The following is a 24684-nucleotide window of genomic DNA, read 5'->3' as shown; positions in this document are numbered from 1 at the left end:
CCCTTTGTAGAAATGCTCTTGCAGCCCTTCCTCTCCTGTCACTGTGCTTGTGTTCTGTGTAGCAGATCCTCCATTTCTCTCCTAGCATTTGATTACTTCCCATGTGCCACGGGGGCTCTTCTGTCCCTCCCCAGGCTCGGGCACACATAGCTGTTGCCAGTCCCTGCTCTTACAGTGAGAGTGATGTGTGCTGGCCTGGCCTGGAGGTGGGTATTTCCTCGCTCACATCCTCTTGCCATGCTCTGTGTAAGACAGGCAGCATTTTCTGCAGAATTCCTGTGAGCTTTCCTCACTGCTGTTTCTCCATGTCTAAGAGCTGAGCAGGTTGAAGAGCTGGGCTGGAAAGGGTCCGGCTCTCAAATAGGTGACTTTTCTTTTCATTTGTAGTAAGAGAAGGTCAAGACATGTGTCTTGTTTTAATTATATAGCCTTGTTTAGTTTGTTTTTGGCTTTAAAGTGCTTTAATAAATGGAAGACTAGTTTTCTTGCATTGAGATTTGACCAGTTTAACTGGATTTTTCCTACAGTGGTGAGGGCTTCAAACCGTAGTAAATATCAAAAATATTTTTGAAAATTCAAATTCACCCATTATTTGCTTTGTGTTGTGTGTCACTGGTGCAATTATTTAAAGATAATAAAAATCAATGCTAGCCTTTAAGCTAATCATTTTTTTTAAAGGTTAAGGATGCCCTGAGAATCTGGATGATCTAGAAGCCCCTCCTTGGGAAGTGAGTGTGCACATAAGATTCTAGGGTGTATTTTCATTATCTGTTCACCTTTGAGACCTCAAGGAGAAATTCTTGTCTTTAGGAATTATTTATTAAGAGTAATGGACATTATTAATACTGGGAAATATTTTAAAAAATTAAACTCACTGGGAAAAGAAATAACATGTTCTGTTGCTAGGAGAATATTTTCCAATGCTGTAATTTGATTTTTCTGGCACCCTAAAGATCATAAGGCCTCTTTAATTTTACGTTTGTTGCAGAATCTTAAATTTAAGGTTGAGTTCCACTTTGTAATAAATTGAAAAAGAATAGTTAATGCAGATTTTTTAAAAAATTTCTTTCCTTTAAAGCTTTGTGTCTTGTACAATGTGAGTTTGCCAAATTTTCTTCATCTGCTACAGCTTAGGTATGCCATTGCTGCTGCCATGTGGCGGCGCCCCGTGCTTCTTAAACGCACTGACTGGAGCTTTGTCGCCTCACTTGTTCACATGCACGGAGCCTGGTAACAGCCCCATCTGTATTTTGTTAGCTTCATTTTCTTATCTTTAGATTTCATTATAAACTCAACATAGCTTTTAAACATAAAGGCCAGTGTTAATGAGTTAACGCTACTACAAAAGTCACTGCTAAAACTTTTCATGTTGAAACAGATTTTAACTTTTCTTAAAATGATTTATGTTTTAGTTAAATTATGTGTATAAGCGGGACTGTTTTTACCTGCTATTTTAACTGTATTTGCCAAATTCTAAATATACTTTTGAAAATGGAAGCTTTTATTTATGTTGCAAAAGTAAGCTTCGGGACTGGGCTGTGTATTTTTATTGGCACTTAACTATTAAAATGAGCTCTACAAGAAGTTGTGCTTAAAGAGCCAAAGTCATCAACAGCTGCACGTAAAAGTCACCTGTTAGGTGTTCGGGTGCTTCAATTATGGACATGGTAAATGTTGTATTCTGTTCTTTGAATGCTCGTGGAGGCATAGGTATGTTCTGGATCATTCTATTTAGTTTTGCTTGTTGACAATTTCCTAGAGAATACTCCTAGTATTCTTTTTTAAGAATAACATTTTTCTCTTCAGAAACGCTCATTGTAAAGAAGTTTTAAAAGAAAGGGAAGAAAAGTTTAAAGGAAAGTCACTAGTCTACCACTGCAATAAATGAGATGAACATTTTGTTTTGGTTTATTTCAATTCACCTTTGCCCTATATTCTCTTTTCTTAGACATATTTTAATAAATTGCAACACAGTATACTAGCTGATTCAATATCCATTTTGTAACTTTATCTTTTAGACTCCTAATTTTGAAAGCTGTTGAGTGCTTTGTCTCAGTCCAGGGCTTGTCGTGAGACTTTGTCCGCAGCTTGTCACTGCCAGCCTTGTCCGGATGCCCTTGTGTTGCTCGCTGAAATCCTCCAGTGATGGGTGCTTGTCAAGCAGTCGTAGGCTTGCAGCAGCCACAGGGATTGCAGTGATTTATTCTTAGGAACATTTAAGGTCCCTTACCATTCACTGTAACAAGATGTGTCCAGTTTTACAAACTGGAATATACTTTGATCATTGCTCCTTTCCCCAATACAGTGTTTAGGGTCAACCCCAGGCCTGGTGCCTGCTAGGCCTGCTAGGCCGCATCCCAGCCCAGGCTGCTCCCAGCTCCTGGCCTGCCGTCCTTACACAGTTTTAGAATGGAATCCAGTTGCTCTCTAAAGAGCTTCACATTTACCACAGCAGCTCCTGGTCATAAGCTCTTGTCTTTCTTGGTGGATTAACTATAACTAAGCTCATATACTTCTGGATTAAATATCCAGATCTCTATTAAGACAGTAAAATTAAGACACTGCTTTCTTTGAGAAACGCCCCTGTAACTGCAGCACACGGCTTACAGGACAGGATGACCACATTGTTGTTACACAATCTCTCAGCCTGACCAACTTGAGACGGACTCTCGCAGCCATGGCCACTCTGTGTCCACTGCAGCTGGAGTTCCATGGGGCACACACGTCCTTGGTGTGCACAGTGACATACATTAGTTTTTAAAAAAATCAGTATCACTTCTGTGTTTTATCATAGAATACATTCAACTTACATATTTACATGTAATCCCACGGTAATGAGCACTTAAACATTAAACATTTCTAAGTAACAGTAATCACTTGTAAAAGGTGGACAGAGTTGTCTTCACACACACAACACACACACACACACACACACACACACAGAGCGAGAGAGAGAGAGAGACAGACACACACACACAGAGCGAGAGAGAGACAGACAGACACACACACACACACACAGAGACAGAGAGAGAGAGACAGACAGACAGACACACACACACAGAGCGAGAGCGAGAGAGAGAGAGAGAGAGAGAGAGAGAGAGAGATACACACATACATTTGAATGGAATTTTAATTTAACTCACGTAATGCCCCTAAGACATGGAAACCGCAGTTGTGAGGTTGAACCTTTACAAACTTAAGACTTTGATAGCAACTCACTTCTCAACACTGGTGATAGCATCACATTGGTCACCACGTTTACTGTCAGAAGCACAGAATTCATGGTTTCCGAGTTTGTTTCCTACGTTAGCTAAGCTTGCTAGTGTGTAGTTTGTCATAGGCGATGTCTTGTTAAGATAGGCTGTTAACGATTCACAGTTATTTCTAATATGAGTTTTTAAGTTATTGATGCCCCCATGTGGTGAAAAACGTATCTTTCCTCTGTTAGAACTTGGAAATGACTATATTTTCGTTTTAATAAAAGTGGATAATAATGTTTTTGAAATGCTGTTGATCAAGGGACATAATTTGAATTTTGTAAAGCTCATTGCCATAAAATTCACAGCCTCCCCTGTGTTGTCTCAGAAGTGCATGTAACCAAGCACGCCATTGAGACAAAAGAGACATAAATGAGACTGAGTTACAGAGAGCATAGGGCTTTTCTGATCATGTATGTGATGTCTTATTTGCTTTGTTTCTGTGTCTCACATAGGTGACGTACAGTTCATTGATTATGAGTATTCTGGATACAACTACTTGGCATATGATATTGGAAATCATTTCAATGAATTTGCAGGTAAGATCCATGCTTCACTGTTGCGGTCGTCTGCCAACACTGACACTCTAGAGCCGTTCAGGGCCGAGTCCCTGGGCAGGAGCAGCATGTGCTGCCCACTACTTGACCCTCTGGCTTTGTTTACTTGTTCCTGGAGAAGAGAGCCTTTGCCTTATTGCCATCAGAAAATACTGCACTAGAGGGGGAGAATCTTGGAGAATTATGGCGTGTGACCTGGGTTTTGATCCCGTGCAGGCCTTTGCTCTGTGTGCCCATCGCAGGTATCTCTAGCACAACAAGCCACATGGTTCTTGAAATGCTTTTTAACAAGACACACACATTTTTTTATGGTTTTGTTTTGATTGCTACAGATTTCATCTTAATGCTGCATCCCTCTCTTCTGCTCCATGTGCACATCCAAATACTACCTAACAGGTGTTAAGACCATAACAGCTTCCTCCTTCATAGCAAGAACAGCATGCATGTCATGAAGGGTGAACTCAGCCTACACAAACTCATTGCTGCCTATGAGTTAACGCCAGTTTAAATTTGATTGCTATTTAAAAGCTGAGCATTTTTACCTCTTGAATTTCATTTTACAATTACTTCTAAAACTTGAGATTTTTAAAATGTAAGTGGAATATATAATTAACACTATATTTAGGATTTTCTTTTTTGTTTGTTTGTTTTTTGTTTTTTTTTTTGAGACAGGGTTTCTCTGTATAGCCCTGGCTGTCCTGGAACTCACTTTGTAGACCAGGCTGGCCTCGAACTCAGAAATCCACTTGCCTCTGCCTCCCAAGTGCTGGGATTAAAGCATGTGCCACCATTGCCCGGCTTAGGATTTTCTTAAAAGTAAAGATCAGAAAATAATTTGGGTGTTTTATTCCTAGTTAGGATATTGTATCACTGAACTTAGGCTTGTAGCAGATTCCCGTCTTTTTATATTTATATAATTGGGGTCTAGGCTAATAAATGAAGTTGGTGGAAGTTTTGATTCTAGTTACTTAGTTCTATCAAATTTACCACACATATATGATACATATGCGTGCACCACAGCCCATGCGTGTGCAGGAATGAGTCTGTGTAGATAAGAGTTCACCCTTTTGTGTCGTCCACAATGGTCTTAGACCTTCTGTGGGAAAAGCTGAATTAACACCTGAATGTTGGAATACAAGGGAGGAAGGGAGCATTAAGATGAGATTGCTATCTGTAAGATAGCAATCTCTGGAAGGAGAAGCAAAAGCTGTAACATGAAAGAGCCAGGTTTGGAATATTTATGAAGAACCCCAAGTGTCAGGCAAGAGTAGCAGAAACATGTAGGGTTGGTCATCAGACTGTGGTCATGGCCCACCTTTCTTTCTTCTCTTCTTCATCACCCCTTCCTTTGGAAAAGATGGAAGTAGAAAATGGCAGAGTTGGGGATATATGGGCATACAGCTGGACATGGTGTTTGTTTTCCTTTGTGGGGTGGACCTAGGAGGACTAGACATGGAGAGTGTTGTAGTGCACTGCGTGAAACTGCCAAATAATCAATAAAAATACGTTTATCCTGTGTGTTATCAAAAGCTGTTAGGATGTGGTGCTCTTGGCTCTGCTCTCCCTTTACTGCTTGAAAATCATCAGAGGCACTCACTCCCATGTAGACGGGGCTTCTGCTGAGGACTGCTCAGTGGAAGCAGTGACGTCACCAGCTTCCTACGATGAGCAGCAGCTCGTCAGAGTGCAGGTCCACTGTGGAATAGAAAAGGAATCGCCAGCAGGAGTGAGAGGCTGCATGGCTTCTCTGTGGGAAACGTGGTGGCAGTACATAAGCACGTGCAGGGTGTTTCTCAGGCGGCTGTTTCTCCTCAGGTGTCAGCGATGTAGACTATAGTCTCTATCCTGATCGAGAGCTCCAGGGCCAGTGGCTGCGCTCTTACCTTGAAGCTTACAAGGAGTATAAGGGCTTTGGCAGTGATGTCACTGAGAAGGAAGTGGAGACACTCTTCATCCAAGTCAATCAGTTTGCGTTGGTAAGTCTACATGAAGTCAGCGAGACGCTCTGAGTGTCGCTAACCAGCTGCTCGTCACCTGGCAAACCAAGTTTTAGTTTGTAAATTTTGTTGAAAATAGTGAAGAATGTGGTTGCTTACAGTTTGCCTCGTTAATTTCCTTGTTTTAAGGACACAATTTGTTGTTGCTTTACCCACTTATATATCTGTACCTGAGTTTACTTTGAAAATATTTAGTTATCTTCTGAGAATATTGTCGTTCATTAGCACAGCTTACAGCTGATGTGTTAAGACATTACTGAGTATTAGGTCAGTTCTTTCAGCTACTTTATACATTTCAAATATGATTTTATGAAATTGGCTTTGGGAGCATTGGCCATCTTTTCAGATATCCTACAGTGATGGCCCACAACTAGACTGTTGATGTTCTTAGGTTCAGGCACTGATTCTCCAGAGACCCTGGCAGCGCAGTGCACGTGAGTGGCCGTGTAGATGTGACAGCTGCTGTCTGATGTCGCATGGTCGAGCTGCTGGGCACAGTACTCACTTCCAGAAAGAAGTGGACTTAACAGACTTCATGCAGCATTCACATGCTGTAGATTCTAGGATTGTATCTGAACACAGTCCATTAGCCAGATGCTAGGTGCTTACTGCTGCTCTAGCTTAGGAATATTGGAAGTAAAGTTCTTCAGAATGCTTGTAATTTAGAATGACCGGATGACTTGTCTTGTCTTGTCTTGTCTTGTCTTTTCTTTTCTTTTCTTTTCTTTTCTTTTCTTTTCTTTTCTTTTCTTTTCTTTTCTTTTCTTTTCTTGTAAAAGTTAACACCCATCTTTACAATTTTTAGTGAAGTATAATTACGAATAAACTTAAATGTGACTTAAGGGGAAAACCTCACAGTGGTATAGGCTTACAGTACCAGCTATTGGGAAGCAGACACAGATCTATCTAGATCTTAACGCCAGCCTGGCCACACAGCAAGGAAAACCAGCCTAGACTATATGAGACCCTATTTCAAACAAGTAAACCAAGCTTACTGCAAACAAGCATCCTGACCTCAGTGTATGACTCGAGCCCATAGCCTTGTCATAGCCTTGTGTGTCAGGCCTCGGGGGCTGCGGTTGCAGGTGTACTTGGCCATGCTGGCTCTCGCAGACAGTCACACGTGTCACTTTTATGAGGACGGCAGAGATGGCGCAGCAAGCACGCTGACTTGTAACCATGAGGACCTGTGTTTAGCCCCCCAACATCTACGTAAAAGTGGGCATGACAGACCTGTCGTTCCAGTCCTAGCTGAGTGGCCTTCTGACCAGCCAACCAGTTCAGTTGGTCAGATAGCTCCTGTCTCAACAAATGGCTCAGCAGATAAAGTGCTAGCTGTGTAAACAGTAGGATCCACAGCGCCCAGTGTAAAGAGCTAGGTAGGTATGATAGCCCTCCTCTAAGTTCAGTGCAGGGATTCCCAGAACAGCCTGAGTAGCTAGGCTAGTTCAGCTCTGGGTCAAGAGAGAGACCCTGCCTCTGTGTATAAGGTGGAGAGAGAACAGGGAAGATGCCCTTTCATACACATGCACCTCTGATACATATCCCTACATACAAGCATTCACATAGACACACATGCAAAAATATAGGGTGGAACGTGATAGTGTGTCCATGTGCACACAGGTGCATACGGCCCCACATCATTTATGCACTCTGATAGAAAAAGATAAAGAGCATCAAAGTAAACAGTGCTGTGTGTGTGTGTGTGTGTACCACATGTGGGATTCTGAGAACAACTTGGAGGTGTGAGTGTTCTCACCACCATGTGAGGATCAGGCATTGAACCTGTGTCCTTAGGCTTCATGGCAAAACGTTTATTCACTGAGCCATCTCACTGGCTGAAGAACTGTTCTATTAATATTACCCCTTTAGCATTTTCTTTAAGTTTAAGTGCAGTTTTCTAGTATATAGTACGTTCACTATATTCTGAGGTCTGATACCAACTTCTGGTTGTTCATAAATAAAATTAGTTAGTTGTTGAATCTCTCTTCTCTTATCACAGTTCTACTGATCTCTTATGTGACGTCTGTCCATTTCATTTCTGGAAATGTCTTGTTGCATTGGGGCTTGCTTTCTGTTTGCAGAAACTGTGGTAGGATTTTTACACAGGTGTGCACAGGCATGTGCAGGTGCAAGCTCCAATTCCCTTTACGACTCTCTGCTAGCTGCTGTTTAACTAGTTTGCTCTCCTTAAAGTAACTCTGTTTTCCTCTTGTGGAGCACTGAGGTGTTTGAGTGAATGAGTAATTCCCCCACTCTTTTCCCATTAAGGTCTTTGTCCAGCTTTTTTGTCAAGGCTACACTTCCTAATAGTGCCATTCCCCGTGGGACACACAGTTACACAAATGAGTCTATGGGAGCCAAGCCTATTCAAACCACCACAGTGGCCAAACCCAAGAATAAGGTTGACCTTCAGAGTAAGGCTAGAAACAACCGTCTTAAGATTTTAAATGTATTTTGAAGTACTGTACTTAACGTTAGTAATCCACCTGTAGAATATATAAGATTTTTTTTATCCTAAGGGTGAGGGAAGTAGAAATCAATACCAATGCTTCATTTGGGCCTGGTAGGACTTTACGGTATTTTGACTCTCCCTCTCCCTCTCCCTCTCCCTCTCCCTCTCCCTCTCCCTCTCCCTCTCCCTCTCCCTCTCCCTCTCCCTCTCCCTCTCCCTCTCCCTCTCCCTCTCCCTCTCCCTCTCCCTCTCCCTCTCCCTCTCCCTCTCCCTCTCCCTCTCCCTCTCCCTCTCCCTCTCCCTCTCCCTCTCCCTCTCCCTCTCCCTCTCCCTCTCCCTCTCCCTCTCCCTCTCCCTCTCCCTCTCCCTCTCCCTCTCCCTCTCCCTCTCCCTCTCCCTCTCCCTCTCCCTCTCCCTCTCCCTCTCCCTCTCCCTCTCCCTCTCCCTCTCCCTCTCCCTCTCCCTCTCCCTCTCCCTCTCCCTCTCCCTCTCCCTCTCCCTCTCCCTCTCCCTCTCCCTCTCCCTCTCCCTCTCCCTCTCCCTCTCCCTCTCCCTCTCCCTCTCCCTCTCCCTCTCCCTCTCCCTCTCCCTCTCCCTCTCCCTCTCCCTCTCCCTCTCCCTCTCCCTCTCCCTCTCCCTCCTCCTCTCCTCACCTCTCCTCTCCTCACCTCACCTCCCTCTACAACTCGGACTCTCCTAGAATTGCCCAGGCTCAGTTGTAATTTGTACTAATCCTCTTGCCTCAACCTCTTAAGTTTTAATTTGATTTTAAACTTTAATCTTTTTTTAGTTTAGATTTATTTATTTTATGTGTATTTGCATTTTGCCTGTATATATACATGTGTGCCATGTCCGCCAGCAGAGGACATCAGAACACCTGGAACTATATAGATAAAGATATGGATTGTAAGCTAATATGTGGGTGCTTGGAACCTAACTTGTCCTTTGAACAAGAACAACAAATAGTTTTGTTTTTTGTTTTTGTATTTGTCTTTTGTTTTGGCTTTCTAGGCAGAGTTTCTCTGTAGCTATGGCTACTCTGTAGACCCGACTTGCCTTAAACTCACAGAGATCTATGCAGCCATAACAAATTTTCTTAACACCAAACCATTCTCCCAGCCCCAATTAAGAAGACATTATTATTGTGTAGGGCTCCATAAGGCCATCCATGTGCGTCTACAGTGTCACTGGAGCATGCCCCTCCTACCCCATGCTCATCTCCCTTTCTCCACCATCCTCCCATCAGCCCCTTTGTTCTGTAACAGTGTTGGTCTTTATCCGTTTATACCTAGAAGTCTAGGACATGACAAATGAGAGAAACACAGTATTTGTCTTTGTGAGGTTGGCTTAACACAGTTAACATGACAGATGTCATCCTTTGTGACTGCAGAGATTCCACTGATGCCTTATTTGTCCCTTCCTGTTATTGGACAGCTAGGCTGGCTCGTAACCTGATGGCTGTGTAGTGCAGCAGTCAGCAGGAAACGTCCTTGTTATATAGAACATGGCATATATGGTAAATATCGAAGTAGTGTGCATAGCTAGGTCGTACAGTAGATCTGTTTATATCTTTCTGAGAAGTCTCCATGTTGATTTCCATACTGGCTGGGTAATTTGCAGTCCAGTTAGTAATGCTGAAGGGATTTAATCCGACTGCATGCTCTCAGCATTTACTGACTTTTGTCTTTTTGATAATTGCATTCTGATACTAGTGAGAATCTCTAATGTGTTTATTTGCACTTCTCTATGGCTGTTGATGTCCACAAGCACTGAAATTGGAGGAGAGATCTCCATAGACTTTACAACATGCCTTGCTAACACCACACACTGAAACAATTTTTACATGCATTTATTTACTTTGTGTGGGCGTGAGATGCTCATGCCACAGGATTGGTGGGTGGGGTCAGAGGAGGACCTAGGAGAATTCTTTCTCTTCTTCTGCCATGTGGGCTCTGGAGACTGAAAGCTTGCCGGGTTTGACTGGTGGAGGCCACTTCGGTTACCTTCTGAGCAGTCTCCTGGCGCTTCTGTTGCCTTTGCCTTGGAGGATATAACAGAGGAGGAAATGTTTTTAACATTAATTTTTTTCTAGAGCATCTCTAGTAAAAGTAGAGTGTTTCTGGGGAAGTGGAAGTTTGATTTTGTTGCCAGCATTAAAAATACCATGTATGTGAAAGTTTTGCTTGAATGTAGGTGTGCATACCACTTGTATGCCTGGTGCCCAGAGGCAGGTAGAAGTGATCAGATCCCCTGGGACTAGAGTTACAGATGGCTGTAAGCTACTGTGTGGGTGCCATGTAGGTACTGGGAATCCTATCTGAGTCCTCTGGAAGAGCAGCCCCCCTGTTACCAGAATTTTTAAAAAACTACTTAAGATTTTTGATTTATCATTAGTGTGTGTATGTGTATGCACATGTGTACCAGAGGTCAGGACAACTTCTGAGAGTAGGCTTTTCCTTCCAGTGCCTGGGGTCCAACTCGGAGCTCTTGTCTTTGTTGAACTATCTTGCTGTTGACCTGTGTTAGCTGAATTTTAAAATAATGTGTCTAAGTGAAAATTAATTGTGGGCCAGTGAAATGGCCTAATGGCCAGAGTAAAATTCTGGAAATTTGTGTGGTGGAAGGAGAAAATGAGTCCTCTTTCTTCCACATATGTGCTCGCTTTCTCTCTCTCTCTCTCTCTCTCTCTCTCTCTCTCTCTCTCTCTCTCTCTCAATAAATGTAAAAAAAAGTATGTGTGTGTGTGGGGGGGAGTCTGGAGAGATGAATTGGGTCCTAGCCCCGAGCATGGTGGCACACAGCAATCTACAACTCCTATTCCGGGTGATGTAAAACACTTTTCTGGGCACTGGGCATGCACCTAGTGCACATAGATACATGGAAGCAATCAAACTTGTAAACTAAATCACATTAATTTTAAGTTCTAGGATGCAGTTTTCACGGATACACTTGTTCGTCACTGTTGTAATTAGTGTGTATGATGAGCCATTACAACAGGTGGAGGGTGTGACCTAATTCTTGTGTCTGTGTGTTATGTGGAATACTGAATCTGCTTTGGACAAAGGTTACAGAAACTACTAGACTTCAGTTTGCAAGTCATTCTGACTTTGTCACTTGTCAGTAGGGACAGAGTCATCAGTGTTGACCCTGTAATTACTTGTATGCTTTAATGTGGCCATGTTGTGTAAAAATTAACAGAAGAAAAAAGATATTTTGAGTGCTAGAAAGTAGAGAAAAAAGGAAGTACCCTACATGTATAACATGTATATAAATAACAATTTTGTATCATGTACAAAGTATGTTTCCATAATTATTGCTCTTTCTTCTCTTGAAGGCTTCTCATTTCTTTTGGGGACTCTGGGCTTTGATACAAGCTAAGTACTCCACGATCGAGTTCGACTTCCTTGGGTAAGATGATGCTAACTGAGGTACTGTCTCTGCGAGGTTGAGCTATAGACGGGACAGGGAGACCCGCCTGTCACTGTTTGCAGCTTTGTGAAAGCCACATGCACTTACATGCTCGGCATGGGGAGTGTCCAGCAGGGGCAGCAGCAGGTGAAGCATGCACACTGGCAGTTCCACCTTTGTGCAGTCAGCTAGGGCAGCTCTGACTCTGCCTTGTTCTTTCCCCACTAGGTATGCGGTTGTCCGTTTTAACCAGTACTTTAAAATGAAGCCCGAGGTCACAGCACTAAAAATGCCCGAGTAAAGAAGAGGCCTCGCTGTTCTCCAGGAGCTGAGCGACGTTTGTGGATGTTTCTGAGAAATTCCAAAAGCCAATATTTGTTAAAACTCATTTAATTTGGTTATCTTGCTTTAAGGATTATGCCTCTAAACAACCAACCTATTTTTAAATAGAATGATGTTGAGATACGCTTACTGCTGTCAGTGTGTGGCGGGCTAAAGAGTTGACCATCAGCAGGGAGAGTGAGGAGTGGGACTTTAGCCTGTGGCAGTACAGCCATGTTACATGTGAATTATTTATTACAGATTTGACATGACTGACTACTTTGATCTTTCATTTGTTGGTTCAGTGTATGCAATGAGAATATTGTGGAAATCTTTAAAAGGTTTTGTTGATAGATTTAATTTCAGAAAAACATTCTTGTTGTTCAGTGTAACCTTTGTAAAATGAATCATTTACTCTCAACCTTGGCAGTCACTGCCTCAGTACTAACTTAGGGTATTTTAGAGAAGTGCCCATTGAGGGGGGAGTAAGGCAGTTACTGTCTCCTGGGGTATACTTTTTTGAATTGGAAATTGGAAATCATTTCTTTTTGGGGAGTACAACTTAGAATTAAATTGTCTCTACATAGCCTGACAATATAAAATATATTTACTGTATAAGCCTGGAATATAACAATTTAATGTTAAAATCTGTTATTAAGTCATGTTTTCAAATACTACATACAGTCATTTAAGGTCATTGTCCCCAGTTTTAGAATTTACCTATCAAATTGTTTCTAACCAAAAGTTTTGTTTTACTTAAGATACTCTGTTTTTGTTCATTAAGTAATAGCTGGTATTGTTAGTATTTGAAACAAACATACAGAGTTCATCATACTTGGAAGCAAGGAATATCATTTAGATGCTTTTGATTCAGATCCATCCCTTCCTTAAGTTGGTTTTGTGTCTATAGAGTCAGCAAATGACTAGTTACACGTGTAATCCCAGAGTAGTGTTGTTGAGGCAGTTACAGAATCAGTAAGGAGCATGTAGCCAGGTCATTGAGCTTGGATACTTACAATCTAACAAATAAGGAAATGTGAATTAGACAGTAGTTGTGGTAGGAGGACTTGTTTTGATTTATCTTGGTTTTGTCAGTCTAGTTTTTATTTTGTGTAGGTGTAGGAGGGAGGCAACTATTTCATGAAAGGAAGTTAGGTCTTTGAGGTAGACAAGAAGGCTTTAATCTTTGAAGACTGCTCTGCGGGTTGAGCAGTCAGGGGTAACTTGACTTAGATTAGTCAGGCAGGCTTTGCACTTTGGTCACATAAGTGCTTATGTACAGAGTTGGCTCCATGGATCTGCATATGCACTACAGATCTATTCTAAGATTGTCTGGTGTTCCACATGACTTATGTTCTCAGCCAAGTGCTTTCAAATACTTGGATTGTCTCAAGGTGTTCAAACCTAATAAAGTAGAAACATGCCATTTGAAATGGTAAATTCTAGCCACATATATACACTCTTAAATACGTGTCTCTAACAGTGTTAGACCTGGATTCGGTTTCTACCTCCCCAGTGCTGTAATGTTCATGTTTGTTTTTATGAACCACGTTACTGTAAGATCATTACAATTTTGCCGACTTCCTTGAATGGAAACAAATAATGACAAGCTCGTTACAATGTTCAAGCAAACCTGAAAAAAGAAAAAGCAACTGGCTTAGTGGAATTTTCATTCATGGTTGAAACATTGTCGTAGGATGATAAAAATGTGAGCCTCCTGATTCTTTTCTTTCCTCCTTAAAATCTGAGAGTATGTGTCATGTGGAAACCCTGGAGAAGACAGTGTTTGCTAGTCTGTTCCTGTTCGAGAGAATGCTTTGAATGGAGGCTCACTGTGCTGCTGCAGCTGCGAGACTGCGGCTGGCTGCAGCTGCTGCGGCTGCTGCTGGTGCTGGTGGACTGCAAAGCAGCCAGCGGAAATGTGACAGACTCCTGTGGCGTGAGTGCAATGACAGCAAGGCTTCCTTGTTCATCCTGCTAGCACGTAAGAGATCGTGGAGAGAGACCAGCCACGGAAACTCTTGCCCCATTCCTTGGCCAGATTTGGGTGCTCTGATGCACCCGCTTCTCATACAGCTTTTGGGGATCATGGTGTAGACTATCAAGAGGATTCAAAATGTCTTTCTTTGTATTGACCATGTAAGGGATTCTAAAGAGGGTGTATTGGGACTGTTCTGAAGAGCATCCCTCTAAAATGTGTCCTGTGGCTTGCTAGATATCAGTTGCCTTCTTTTGTTCAGCTAAGGAACTTGAATGCCTTACCTAATCACTCAACTGGTAGTAAGCTCGTTTTGTAAATGTGAAAGTGGATGTTAGAAGTGGCATTCATGGATGTTCAATGTAATCAATAGACTGTAGTGGCCTGGATGCTTTCACAAGCAAAATTCCACATTTCTGCCCTCCACCCCCATCCTGTTTCCCTGGCACACTGTATGATCTTCAACCTGACCAGTGATATTTGATACCTTTCCTCTCCCTCTGTGCTACCACCATTTCTGGAAATGAGATGTGGTGGCCCTGTCTTGCTGTTGACATGATCTGCCTGAGATGAACATGAGCACAACCCTCATCAGCTAGGTCTGCTGGAGTGTAAATAGGACGGTGTAAATAAGCTGCTGCAATTAGTGTGAGTGTTGTCTTGCCTAAAGAGTGTGTAGTTCTGCATTTTCCTTTGTAGAAGTTTCTCTGTCACTAAATGATCCAGCCTGTTGTCATTAGGCTGGGAACCGAGCAGTAAGATAGCAGGAACTGGAAGAAAGGTTTAATGGTTTAGTTACCGTTGGGATTTATTTATTTAGCCTCTCAGTGCCTAATAAGACTTTTCTCCATTTTTTACTTGGCTATTAATTTTTGGTAGGTTAGATTCTGGGAAGCAGTATATTTATAGAGCTCATCTTTGAGTCACAATGTGAAACTAAAGGAAACTAAAAATATAATTTGTTTGTAAACTGAAGTGTGGTCCCCTTTTCTATTTTCAGAGTTTGTTGACACTTTCTACAAAAACTTGAAATTCAATGTGAATGTAAATCTCATCCATACGAGACACAGGGCAAATGACATCGCTTAGGTTTGTCAGGGCTCTTCTCTGGAGTGGCTCAGTATGGGCCAACTCGTTTCCTCTCCCTGACCCCCAGATGTTTATTTTAACTTTGTGTTGCTAACAAAAAAGAATTCCCCCAAACACTCGAAAGAAAAGTTAGAATATTTGAAAAGTACTCAGTTGTTTCTGTGTCCCGCAGAAGCCCCTGTGTCTCCTGGTGACCTCAGACTGACTTATAAAGGGCAGTAGGATCAGGTGGGATTTTACTTTTTTTCTCTCTAACTTGCTTTTAAGCATTTTATCCTGCATTCCAGAGTACTGTAGACTTAAGTATTCCCTGTTAACTTGTCACCTGTCACCATGCTTTGTCCTGGAGTTGTCCTCGTGGCAGCAGCTTCTGCTACCTCACAGGGAAGGTGCGTGCAGGTGGAGAGCCTCCTCACAGGAGTCTGGCTTCAACGGCTGCTGATTTTCCTCTGTCAGACTCTAGGCTGGCCTTTACTGTGAAGCTGAGCTGCATCCTCTGGCCTGTTCCTGGTCTGAGAAGAGTAGGTGGTGAGCCGCCTTTCCCCACAGTGACAGCAGTGTTCAGTCTTGGGTTTGACAAATGCTATCAGCTGCTCCAGACAAAACATCCCCATTTCTGGAATTTCAGTCCATATTTCTGTAAACGAAAATACTGAAGGCTTTGCATTACTTTGAATTCTTGAAGGCTAAATTCAGTGACATGTTACAGAATGAGTTAGATTGGGTTTAGCAGTTTTTAATGCTGAAAATTTTCATTTTTGGCTCAGTTTGATATGGGAAGAAACCCCAAAGTATTTGGATTAGAAACAAATAGTGATGCTTGATTGATAAGCACTTTAACTCCTGTGTTGGCCGCAGCTTCTCTCCTGGACTGTAGACTATGGTACCACCAACTTATCTTTGTCCATTGTGCATTGTATGGCGTATGCACTTGCAAAAATCCTCTTTAAAATAGTTATAATTTTATCTTTTGGTTGTCTTACCCATGGTGGTCCTTTAGGTCCTGTCAAGTAAGGTTTAATAAAACACTAGATAGTTATAGAACCGAGAACACCACATTGTCTTTCGACTAGTTTGTGAAGGTGGAGCAGGAAAGCCTATCCGATTGGAATTGCAGGCTTCCTAGCTGGAAACTCTTGAGAGCTAGGTTGAAACCCTGCAGAGCGGTGGAGGGCGGGGAGTGCCTGTTCTCCACCCCTGCACTGTGGCGTGCTGCTGTTTGTTGTAGGTAGCGACATACTGAGTGTTCCTTGTTAGTGATCTGCAGTCGTCCTCTGTATTTACATGTACTAAAGTAACTGTAAACTAATGAACTTGTAAGAACTTTTCTGTATTTAGGAGCTTTTGTACAGCAAGGTCAGATGTCCTGATTGAAAGAAGACAACATGGTATTACCTATATGCAAGGGAAAAGCTGAAGTGGGGAGTTGTCTTTGCATTAGCTGTCTGCTGAATCGGGAAGCTATGGCGTAGGATCTTAAATTTGTGTTTCTCAAATGTGAATTGTAGTCTACTGCTGCTTTGTATAGACTGTAAGTGCTATGGATAGTCTCAGCACTGACCGTGGAGTGATACCTCGCAGTGAGCGCAGCCTTTGTCCTAGCTTCCCTGACACTCAGCAGCGTCTGCGTGCTGGAGAACTTGCTTATCTGTCTGCTAGCACAGATACTTCCTGCTTTTTCCTTTGTTGTTACATATTTTTGTGTTTGAAATTTAATTTTTACTACTGTTAATTTAAGTAAAATTTGTTCCATGTATAAATTGGCATTGCCAGTGAAAATCAACAGCCTCATTCATGACGCTGCTGAAGTGAAGTACATTTGTGTTCTGTGTTCATGAACTTGCAATGAAGCCGTGTTTCTTTTACGATAAAGTGCGGCTTAGGCTTTATTTCTGTAGGCTTTCTACCATTGATTAAATGAAGGAATGTATCTTTTTGAAGAGATTTATATTCTGTAAATAAACATTGGTTGTAACAATAAAGTTGAGTTCTAACTATAATGTGTCCATGTGGTTCATACTCAATTAAGACTCACTCTTGTAGAATGAATATATGGAAGTACATGACTTGAAAGGGTTGGAGCCGAGTTGTAGAACATTTGCCTTGCCTAGCAAGGGCAGTCAGTGTCTTAGGTTTGATCCCTAAAACAAGAGAAGAAACAAAAGTTTTCCAGAGTTAGTAATGAGGGCTGGAGTTCCGTCTTCTTAGGAGAGGAGTCACCCAGTAGTCATGACGACTGAAAATTGTATCCCAACATCCACAGAGCAAGCTCTCCACTCACCTCTAACCCCAGCTCGAGGGGCACGGGCACAAATGATCATTGAGGCTTGCTGGCTCCCAGCCTAACCAAGAAAATATGAGCCCAGGTTGAAGCATGCTAGGACTCAAAAGAGATCCACCTGCCTCTGCTTCCTGAGTGCTAGGATTAAAGACATCCTCTACCCTATTAGGCCGATTGCATTTCAGCCACATAGAAAAAGAGGACAGGAAATGGGGCAAGGACTTGGTGACATGACATACTTCCAGCAAGGGTTCACCTCCTCAGCACCCTCTCCACATAGCCCCCAGCAGGCTCAAGGAAGGCTTCAGAGCCACGAGCCTGCCAAGGAACACCGCTCATGCAGACTGCCACATTCACTCTGGTTTTGCATTATGCTGTGAAAACATTTGAAAATCTGTATTCTGCCAACTGAGCCACACCTCCCAGGCTCTAGATGTTCGCTTCTTGTGCTTCTCATCACCCCTATCAGGCTAACTCTTCCCAAACTCCAGGAGATTTCTCCTTGAGAAAGTCTGCTTAGCTAATTGTGCATCTGTGGCCTTTCCCATACTTCACTGCACTGCCCCACAGACACTTCTTGTCAGCATACTCAACTCCTCTCCTTCCTGTCCTTTGCTTTAGGAATCTGTCTCAAGGTGAACACTATTTCTCTAGTCTCACAACGTTGTAGTGTACTATGGGTACATGATGAGCTTTCACTTCCCACACGAAAGTCAAAAGGTAGAGAAACATTTTCCAAGAAAACACTAGGCGGGCGGTGGTGGCGCACGCCTTTAATTCCAGCACTTGGGAGGCAGAGGCAGGCGGATTTCTGAGTTCCAGGACAGCCAGGTCTACAAAGTGAGTTCCAGGACAGCCAGGGCTATACAGAGAAACCCTGTCTACAAAAACAAAAAAGATTTATAAAAAAGAAGAAGAAGAAAACACTAGGAAGGTAGGATTTGTTATTTCAGGAAAGCTATACCTCTGGGCAAAAATGATGAGGTTATCTTGTCTGAGTCCGTGTGTTGCTTACAAGGAGAAAACCTAAAGTTGAAATGAATTGAAGTCTACCATGTACTTCCCCGCCATCTTGATTGGCTTCGGTTTTGTTTAAGCCGCAATTGAGAGACGGAAATATAATTTGTAGTTCGTTTCTCAGAGGTGCCCAGAATTCAGTATTCTTAGACTCTGGTAACCCAACATTTCCGAAGGCCTACTAGCTGTGCGTGTGCATGTGCGTGTGTGAGATGGATGCAGGTTGGTGTGTGTACCGCTATAACAGTAGGGGGGGTCAGAAGACACTTGTGTAGAGTCAGTTCTTTTTTTTTTTTTTTTTTGGTTTTTCGAGACAGGGTTTCTCTGTATAGCCCCGGCTGTCCTGGAACTCACTTTGTAGACCAGGCTGGCCTCGAACTCAGAAATCCGCCTGCCTCTGCCTCCCGAGTGCTGGGATTAAAGGCGTGCGCCACCACGCCCGGCGAGTCAGTTCTTTACATAGTGTAATATTTTGATGAGAATGCAGCCCCTTCAAAGGTTTGAATAATTGGTCCTTGTGGCATTGTTTAGGTATGTTTAGGAGCTATGGCCTTGCTGGAAGGTGGGCTTTGATGTTTAGGAAGCACATTATTCTCTGCTTGCTCTTGACTTGTTGGTTCATGGTTCCAGATGTCAGCTCCTCAGATTCCTGCTTCAGAAGCCAGGCCTTCTTTGCCACTGGCACCACCCACCCAAATAAATTCTCTTCCAGCCTTTGTCTGGTCATGGTGCTTCATTGCAGCAAGGAACTGTGCACATGGTTTACAGATATTAAGATAGTCAAGGAGCAGAGACAAATGGTTGTGATCCGCTCTTTTCCTTTTTGTAACCAGGATTCCATCCTAGGGAATGGTGCCGCCCATGGTGACTGGGTCTTCCCAACTTAATCTAATCAAGATAATTCCCCATAGATACACCCAGAGGTGATTCTAGATCTCACAAAGTTGACAGTTGAGGCTAACAGCATACAACTGCTTTTGACACAGTGGGTATTTTTCTAGAATAATATAAATTCTGCATAAGACTATGAATCAATATCACACACCCATCTCTACTAAGATCTCTCTAGTTGGTTTTCGCAACTATTTGTACTGTGAATCTTAATAGCTGAAAAATTAATTCTTTTTATAAAAACACTATATTTAGTAGTTAGTTGATGAATACTGTTTCAATCTTCACACCACACAGAAGATGCTAATTCAAACTGCTCTCTTTCCCTCGTTTTGTAACACTAAAAATTTAAAATGTTATTGTGCTCCTTGCATATTTCTTCTTGCATGGTGGCAGAAGGCTGTTGTTTTGTTGCTGATGTCCCTAACAAAAGCTAAAAGCTATCTTATTCAAAGATTTATGAGTTTCGACTTTGAAATCTGACAGAACTGAACAAGAAGGAAAATGCTAAGTTCTTGACTGTGTTTGCTGGTGCCCACTTCCTTATCAAAGCAGAATCCTGTTGTCTTCAGTTGTTCCAAGTGTTGTTCCAAGTGTTGACAGCACTGTTCCGTTTATCTTTTGGAATAAAAATGAAACATTAGGACAGGGTGTTGGGCAAATATCCAAAGTCTGAAGACATCACTATGGCCATCTGTCTACACATCCGGGTTGATCCAGCTCTGGCCGTATTCTCCCTCCTACCTCACTAAACACTTTTAAGACGTCCCAACTGGAGGCCTCTGTACTTCTGTTTCCCTCCTGTGACCTCCAGTAGGGATCCTGGACTCCCATGTCACCTTGGGTTCTCCTGCCAGCATCCCTAACAAGTGACCTCTCATCAGAGTTTCTCTCACCACCATCTAGGAAACAGATTTGGATGTCCATCTGTCCACTCCTGTGATGGCAGCTGACCTGCTAATGACATGTTTTTTTCCTTCCTTCCTTCCTTCCTTCCTTCCTTCCTTCCTTCCTTCCTTCCTTCCTCCCTTTTCCTTTTCCTTTTTCCCTTCCCTTCCCCTTCCCTTTCCTTCTTTCTTTTCCTTTTTCTTCGAGACAGAGTCTTATTATGTAGCTTTGACTGCCCTGGAACTCTCTCTGTAGACCAGGCTAGGCTGGCCTCAAACTCACAGAAATCTATCTGCCTCTGCCTTCCAAGTGCTGGGATTATTAAAAGCTTACACCACCACGATTGGCTGTTATTTATTGGAGCAGTGCTGGGGGTCAAATCCAGAACTATGCACATGCTGAGCAAATGCTCCACCATCAAGCTTTATCTCCAGCCCAACTCATTCTTCTTTCACTCCATCCTTTTTTTTAACCCCTTATTTCTCATGAGCAACCATTTTATAGTGTTTTATAATATGCAAAATCAAAAAGGCCTTATGCATGAAGCGTATATACTTACAGATGAGTAGCCAGGGAATGTGGGTATTTATTCTCCCCCTCAAAGATTTATGTGTGTGGCGGTTTGAGTAAGAATGGCCCCCATAGACCATGTATTTGAAGGCTTAGTCATTAGGGAGTGGCCCTGCTTGAGAAGGATTCGGAGGTGTGGCTTTTGTTGCAGTGGGTGTGGCCAGTCTTTTGCAGCTCTATACTAAAAGGAGCCATTGGGCAAGGAAAAATACAAAATGTGTGGCTTGAGGAGGAAAAAAGGAACGTCAGGAAGAGCAGAATCCTGTGCTCTAGGAGGTAAAACACTTAAAGAAAAGCCTGGCGCTAAATGGAATGAAAGGGAGTAGTGACCTCAGGAAAACACCCATCAGCTCCATTTCCAACTCAAGAGAAGCTTAGGGAGTGAGGGAAACCATGGAAACAGAAAGCTGATGAGGATGCTTTTGAACGAGGGAGCCATGTTCCAGCCCCAGCAAGCAGAACTTGGTGGCTTCAGCCATGTGGTTCTGGGCTTTAGAGTCAGGGATACGAGAAAGGGATTGTGGAACCTCCCTCTGTGACTAAGGAAACCACTGAGTCCAGGCATGGCTCTGGTAAGCCCTCCATGCCCTCTGCCTTGCTAAACCATAGTTTTCATTCCTAAAGCCACCGAGGTCTGTTCCCTTATCTGGCCACTTCCTTCCCCTGAGGATGACTACTAAGGTCCAGCAGTCAAAACCGCACTTTTGGCTCATCTAATTCACTTGTCTAATCAGAATTAAGCACCTCATCCTATCACAGGGTTTCCCCTTTTACCTTTGTAAACTGCCATTTGCCTATGGTCCACGTCTGTCTCCTCTATCTAAAGGCAGTCCTAATTTAGACAGATTCCCCTATTCCCCACTCTCCCTTGTACCCTTCCCATTCTTCCTAGCTCACGATGTCCTGCCTTTGTCTCTTGTTCCTTGCCTTTTGTCTTTCTGGGGTAATTTTTTTTTTTTTTTCTGAGAACTTGTCCTTGGGATATCTTGTGCCAAATGCCAGTTCTTTCAGTGTCCCTTCATGGTGGCTCACAGAGGCCATTGCATGCATGAAGCTGGGAAGGATAAGGAAGCCTGGATTGTATTAGAGACTTCAATATGTTGCAGTCATGGGATAGATGCTGAGGAGCGCTTGTAAGAGGGCGTGGAAGCATCCCAAGGGAGAGGAGTGTGTTGCGGTCAACAAAATGGAAAGGGGCTGCAAACCAAAGTGCATCTCCATAAGACGTGGGGATGTAGTTTAGAGTTTGCTCTGCTGGTTTTAGCTCTTTTTTTTTTTTTTTAAAAGATTTATTTATTTATTATATGTAAGTACACTGTAGCTGTCTTCAGACACACCAGAAGAGGGAGTCAGATCTCATTACAGATGGTTGTGAGCCACCATGTGGTTGCTGGGATTTGAACTCTGGACCTTCGGGAGAGCAGTCGGGTGCTCTTACCCACTGAGCCATCTCTCCAGCCCTGGTTTTAGCTCTTGCTTTGGTCCAGTATTTCCTCCTTTTTAGAATGGTCACGTATATCCTGTACCACTGTATGTTGGAAGTATGTGGTTTGTCCCCCCCCCCTCCCCCACCTCACCAGACACAATGTTTCATTTTATAGCTTTGGCTGCCCTGGAACTAGCTCTGTAGACCAGGCTGGCCTCAAAGTTACAGAGATCTGCTTCTACCTCTCAAGTGCTGGAATTAAAGGTGTGCATCACCACTGCCCAGTGTGGTCTGCTTTTTGATTTTGATTTTATAGGGGCTTACAGTTAAGAGATTTCTGTGAGTTTCAGAAGAGGCTTTGGATTTTTAAATAGTGTTGAGACGGATTGACTATGGAGACTTCTGAAGTTGGACTAAATGCCTTTTTGCATTATAATGAAAAAATGAAACATAAAAACATAAAAACTAGGCCTTTAGGCCCAGGCTTAAGAATGTGACCTTTGTGACTCAATGTTCCAAGGCATGCTAACCATAAAACAGATAGCGAAATTCCTCCACCCACCTGCTTCCTGGGTTCTGGATGTGTTAGTTCAAAGAAAGTCACCCTGACCCACCCTGACCGTTGCTGGAACCCATGATGCAAATGTGCTATTGTTAGATACTCTTAGAAACTGTCTTGACTTTGCACTTCCTTGGGACTCTTAACTGGTATTTTTGGTATTTTCCAACAACACCCTCCCCACCCCCTTGAGTTGTGGTTTCTTCCTTTAAATAACCCCTTACGCCTACCCCTACGTGGTGTACAACTGTGGGTCCCAGAGCGCTCTTAGAATAAAAGTCCTCTTGCAGTTTGCATCAAGACTGTTTCTCATGAGTGATTTGGGGTGTCGCCTCTCCTGAGTCAGAATGTGAGGGAGACCTCACATTGTGGTTCTTTCAATAATATGACTATAAGCCCAAGGGAGACAGGAATGTGGTGTTTTGAATAAGGCTGGCCTCCATCTACTCACACATTTGAATGCTTGGTCATTAGGGAGTGGCTCTATTAGGAGGTGTGGCCTTGGAGTAGGTGTGGCCTTGTTGGAGGATGTGTGTCACTGGGTAGGTGTGCTTTGAGGTTTCAAAAGCTTGAGCTAGGAGCAGTGTCTCTCTCTTCCTTCTGCCTACATGTCTGCCTGTGTGCTGTCATGTTCCCCACCATGATGATAATGGACTAAACGTCTGAAACTGTGAGCAAGCACCTAATTAAGTGCTTTCTCTTGTAAGGGTTGCCTTGGTCACAGTCTCTCTTCTCAGCAAAAGAACACTGACAACAACAATGTGTATAGGTGTTTCCCTACCTGCCTGCCGATGTATCACATGTATATCACATGCATGCAGTGCCCCGAGAGGCCAGAAGAGGATGTTGGCTCCTCTAGAACTGGAGTTATAGATGTTCCTGAGCCACCATGTAGGTGCTGGGATTACACCCAGGTCCTCTGCAATGGCAGCATGTGCTTTTTAAAAACTGAGCCCTCTCTCCGTCCCCTTGCTCTCCTTTTTAGTTTGCCTAACATATTATTTTTATTCATTTCATTCTCTCCCCTTTTTTATTTTTCATTTTTCTAAGCATGATATTTTCTGTTTGTTTGTTTGTTTGTTTTTCGAGAAAGGCTTTCTCTGTATAGCCCTGGCTGTCCTGGAACTCACTTTGTAGTCCAGGCTGGTCTCGAACTCAGAAATCTGCCTACCTCTGCCTCCCGAGTTCTGGGATTAAAGGCATGCGCCACCATGCTTGGCTTTCTAAGCATGATATTTTAAAGATTGGGGTTTATATAGTACTATATATGTAGCTCAGTTGGCAGAATGCCTGTCTAGCATGTACCAAGCTGTGGATTCAGTTCCTAACACTGAATATAATGGATATTGTGGCACATGTCTGTAATCCTAGCACCTCTCATGTGGAGCCAGGAGGATAATAACAAACGAGTTTGTTGAGCCAGTACTTCAAGGTTGGGCTGTAAGATGGTCTAGCCGGTGAAGGTGCTTGCTGCTAAGCCTGAGGATCTGGGTTCAATCCCTGGAACCCACATGGTAGAAGGAAAGAACTGGCCTCCACAGTTGCCCTTTGATGGACACATGCGCATCATGGCATGTGTCCCCTCCCCCCCTCTATGCTGAATAAATAATTAAAAATAGAAATGAAATAAGACCTTTATTCTTGATTACACCATGAGTGCCTGAGGTACCCAAGATCCTGTACCAGATTATTAATTAAACTAGAAAGGAAATGAGAACTCAGTAAAGAGTGTGTGTTCGGAAACACACAGGCTTATTGCCAGGAAGACCTCCCAGAATGTGCTTTCCTGGTAAGGGGCCAGGAAAGGTGGCAAACTGGCTCCCAGTTGGCGTTCCCAGGAAGCAGTTTGCTGATGACGCCCTTACCCCAGCCCCCTGAGAGTTTTTCTACTTAGGGATGTTCCTGGTACCCAATCAGTAGCAATGTTTGCTGCCATCTAAGCTTATTTAAAAGGCAGGAAGTGCCAACCGGAGGGGACATGCAATGTGGA

General features: G+C 43.1%; 1 protein-coding gene across 1 annotated transcript in view; it reads left to right on the top strand.

Moving 5' to 3' along the window:
- Etnk1 (ethanolamine kinase 1) overlaps positions 1–17059 on the top strand; it is a 40513-nt gene extending 23454 nt beyond the window's left edge. Inside the window, exons 5-8 of the mRNA XM_021165074.3 lie at positions 3713–3796; positions 5630–5790; positions 11601–11674; positions 11903–17059. Coding sequence (XP_021020733.2) covers positions 3713–3796; positions 5630–5790; positions 11601–11674; positions 11903–11975 — 392 coding nt within the window. The 3' untranslated portion in view covers positions 11976–17059. The remainder of the gene's footprint in view (positions 1–3712; positions 3797–5629; positions 5791–11600; positions 11675–11902) is intronic.
- The last annotated feature ends 7625 nt before the right edge of the window (positions 17060–24684 follow it).

Source organism: Mus caroli, unplaced genomic scaffold (genome assembly GCF_978045245.1).
Source record: "Mus caroli unplaced genomic scaffold, Mus_caroli_1 scaffold_7, whole genome shotgun sequence".
Lineage (NCBI taxonomy): Eukaryota > Metazoa > Chordata > Mammalia > Rodentia > Muridae > Mus > Mus caroli.
Note: the sequence above shows the minus strand (reverse complement) of the source record. Positions and strands in the feature narration are given on the sequence as shown.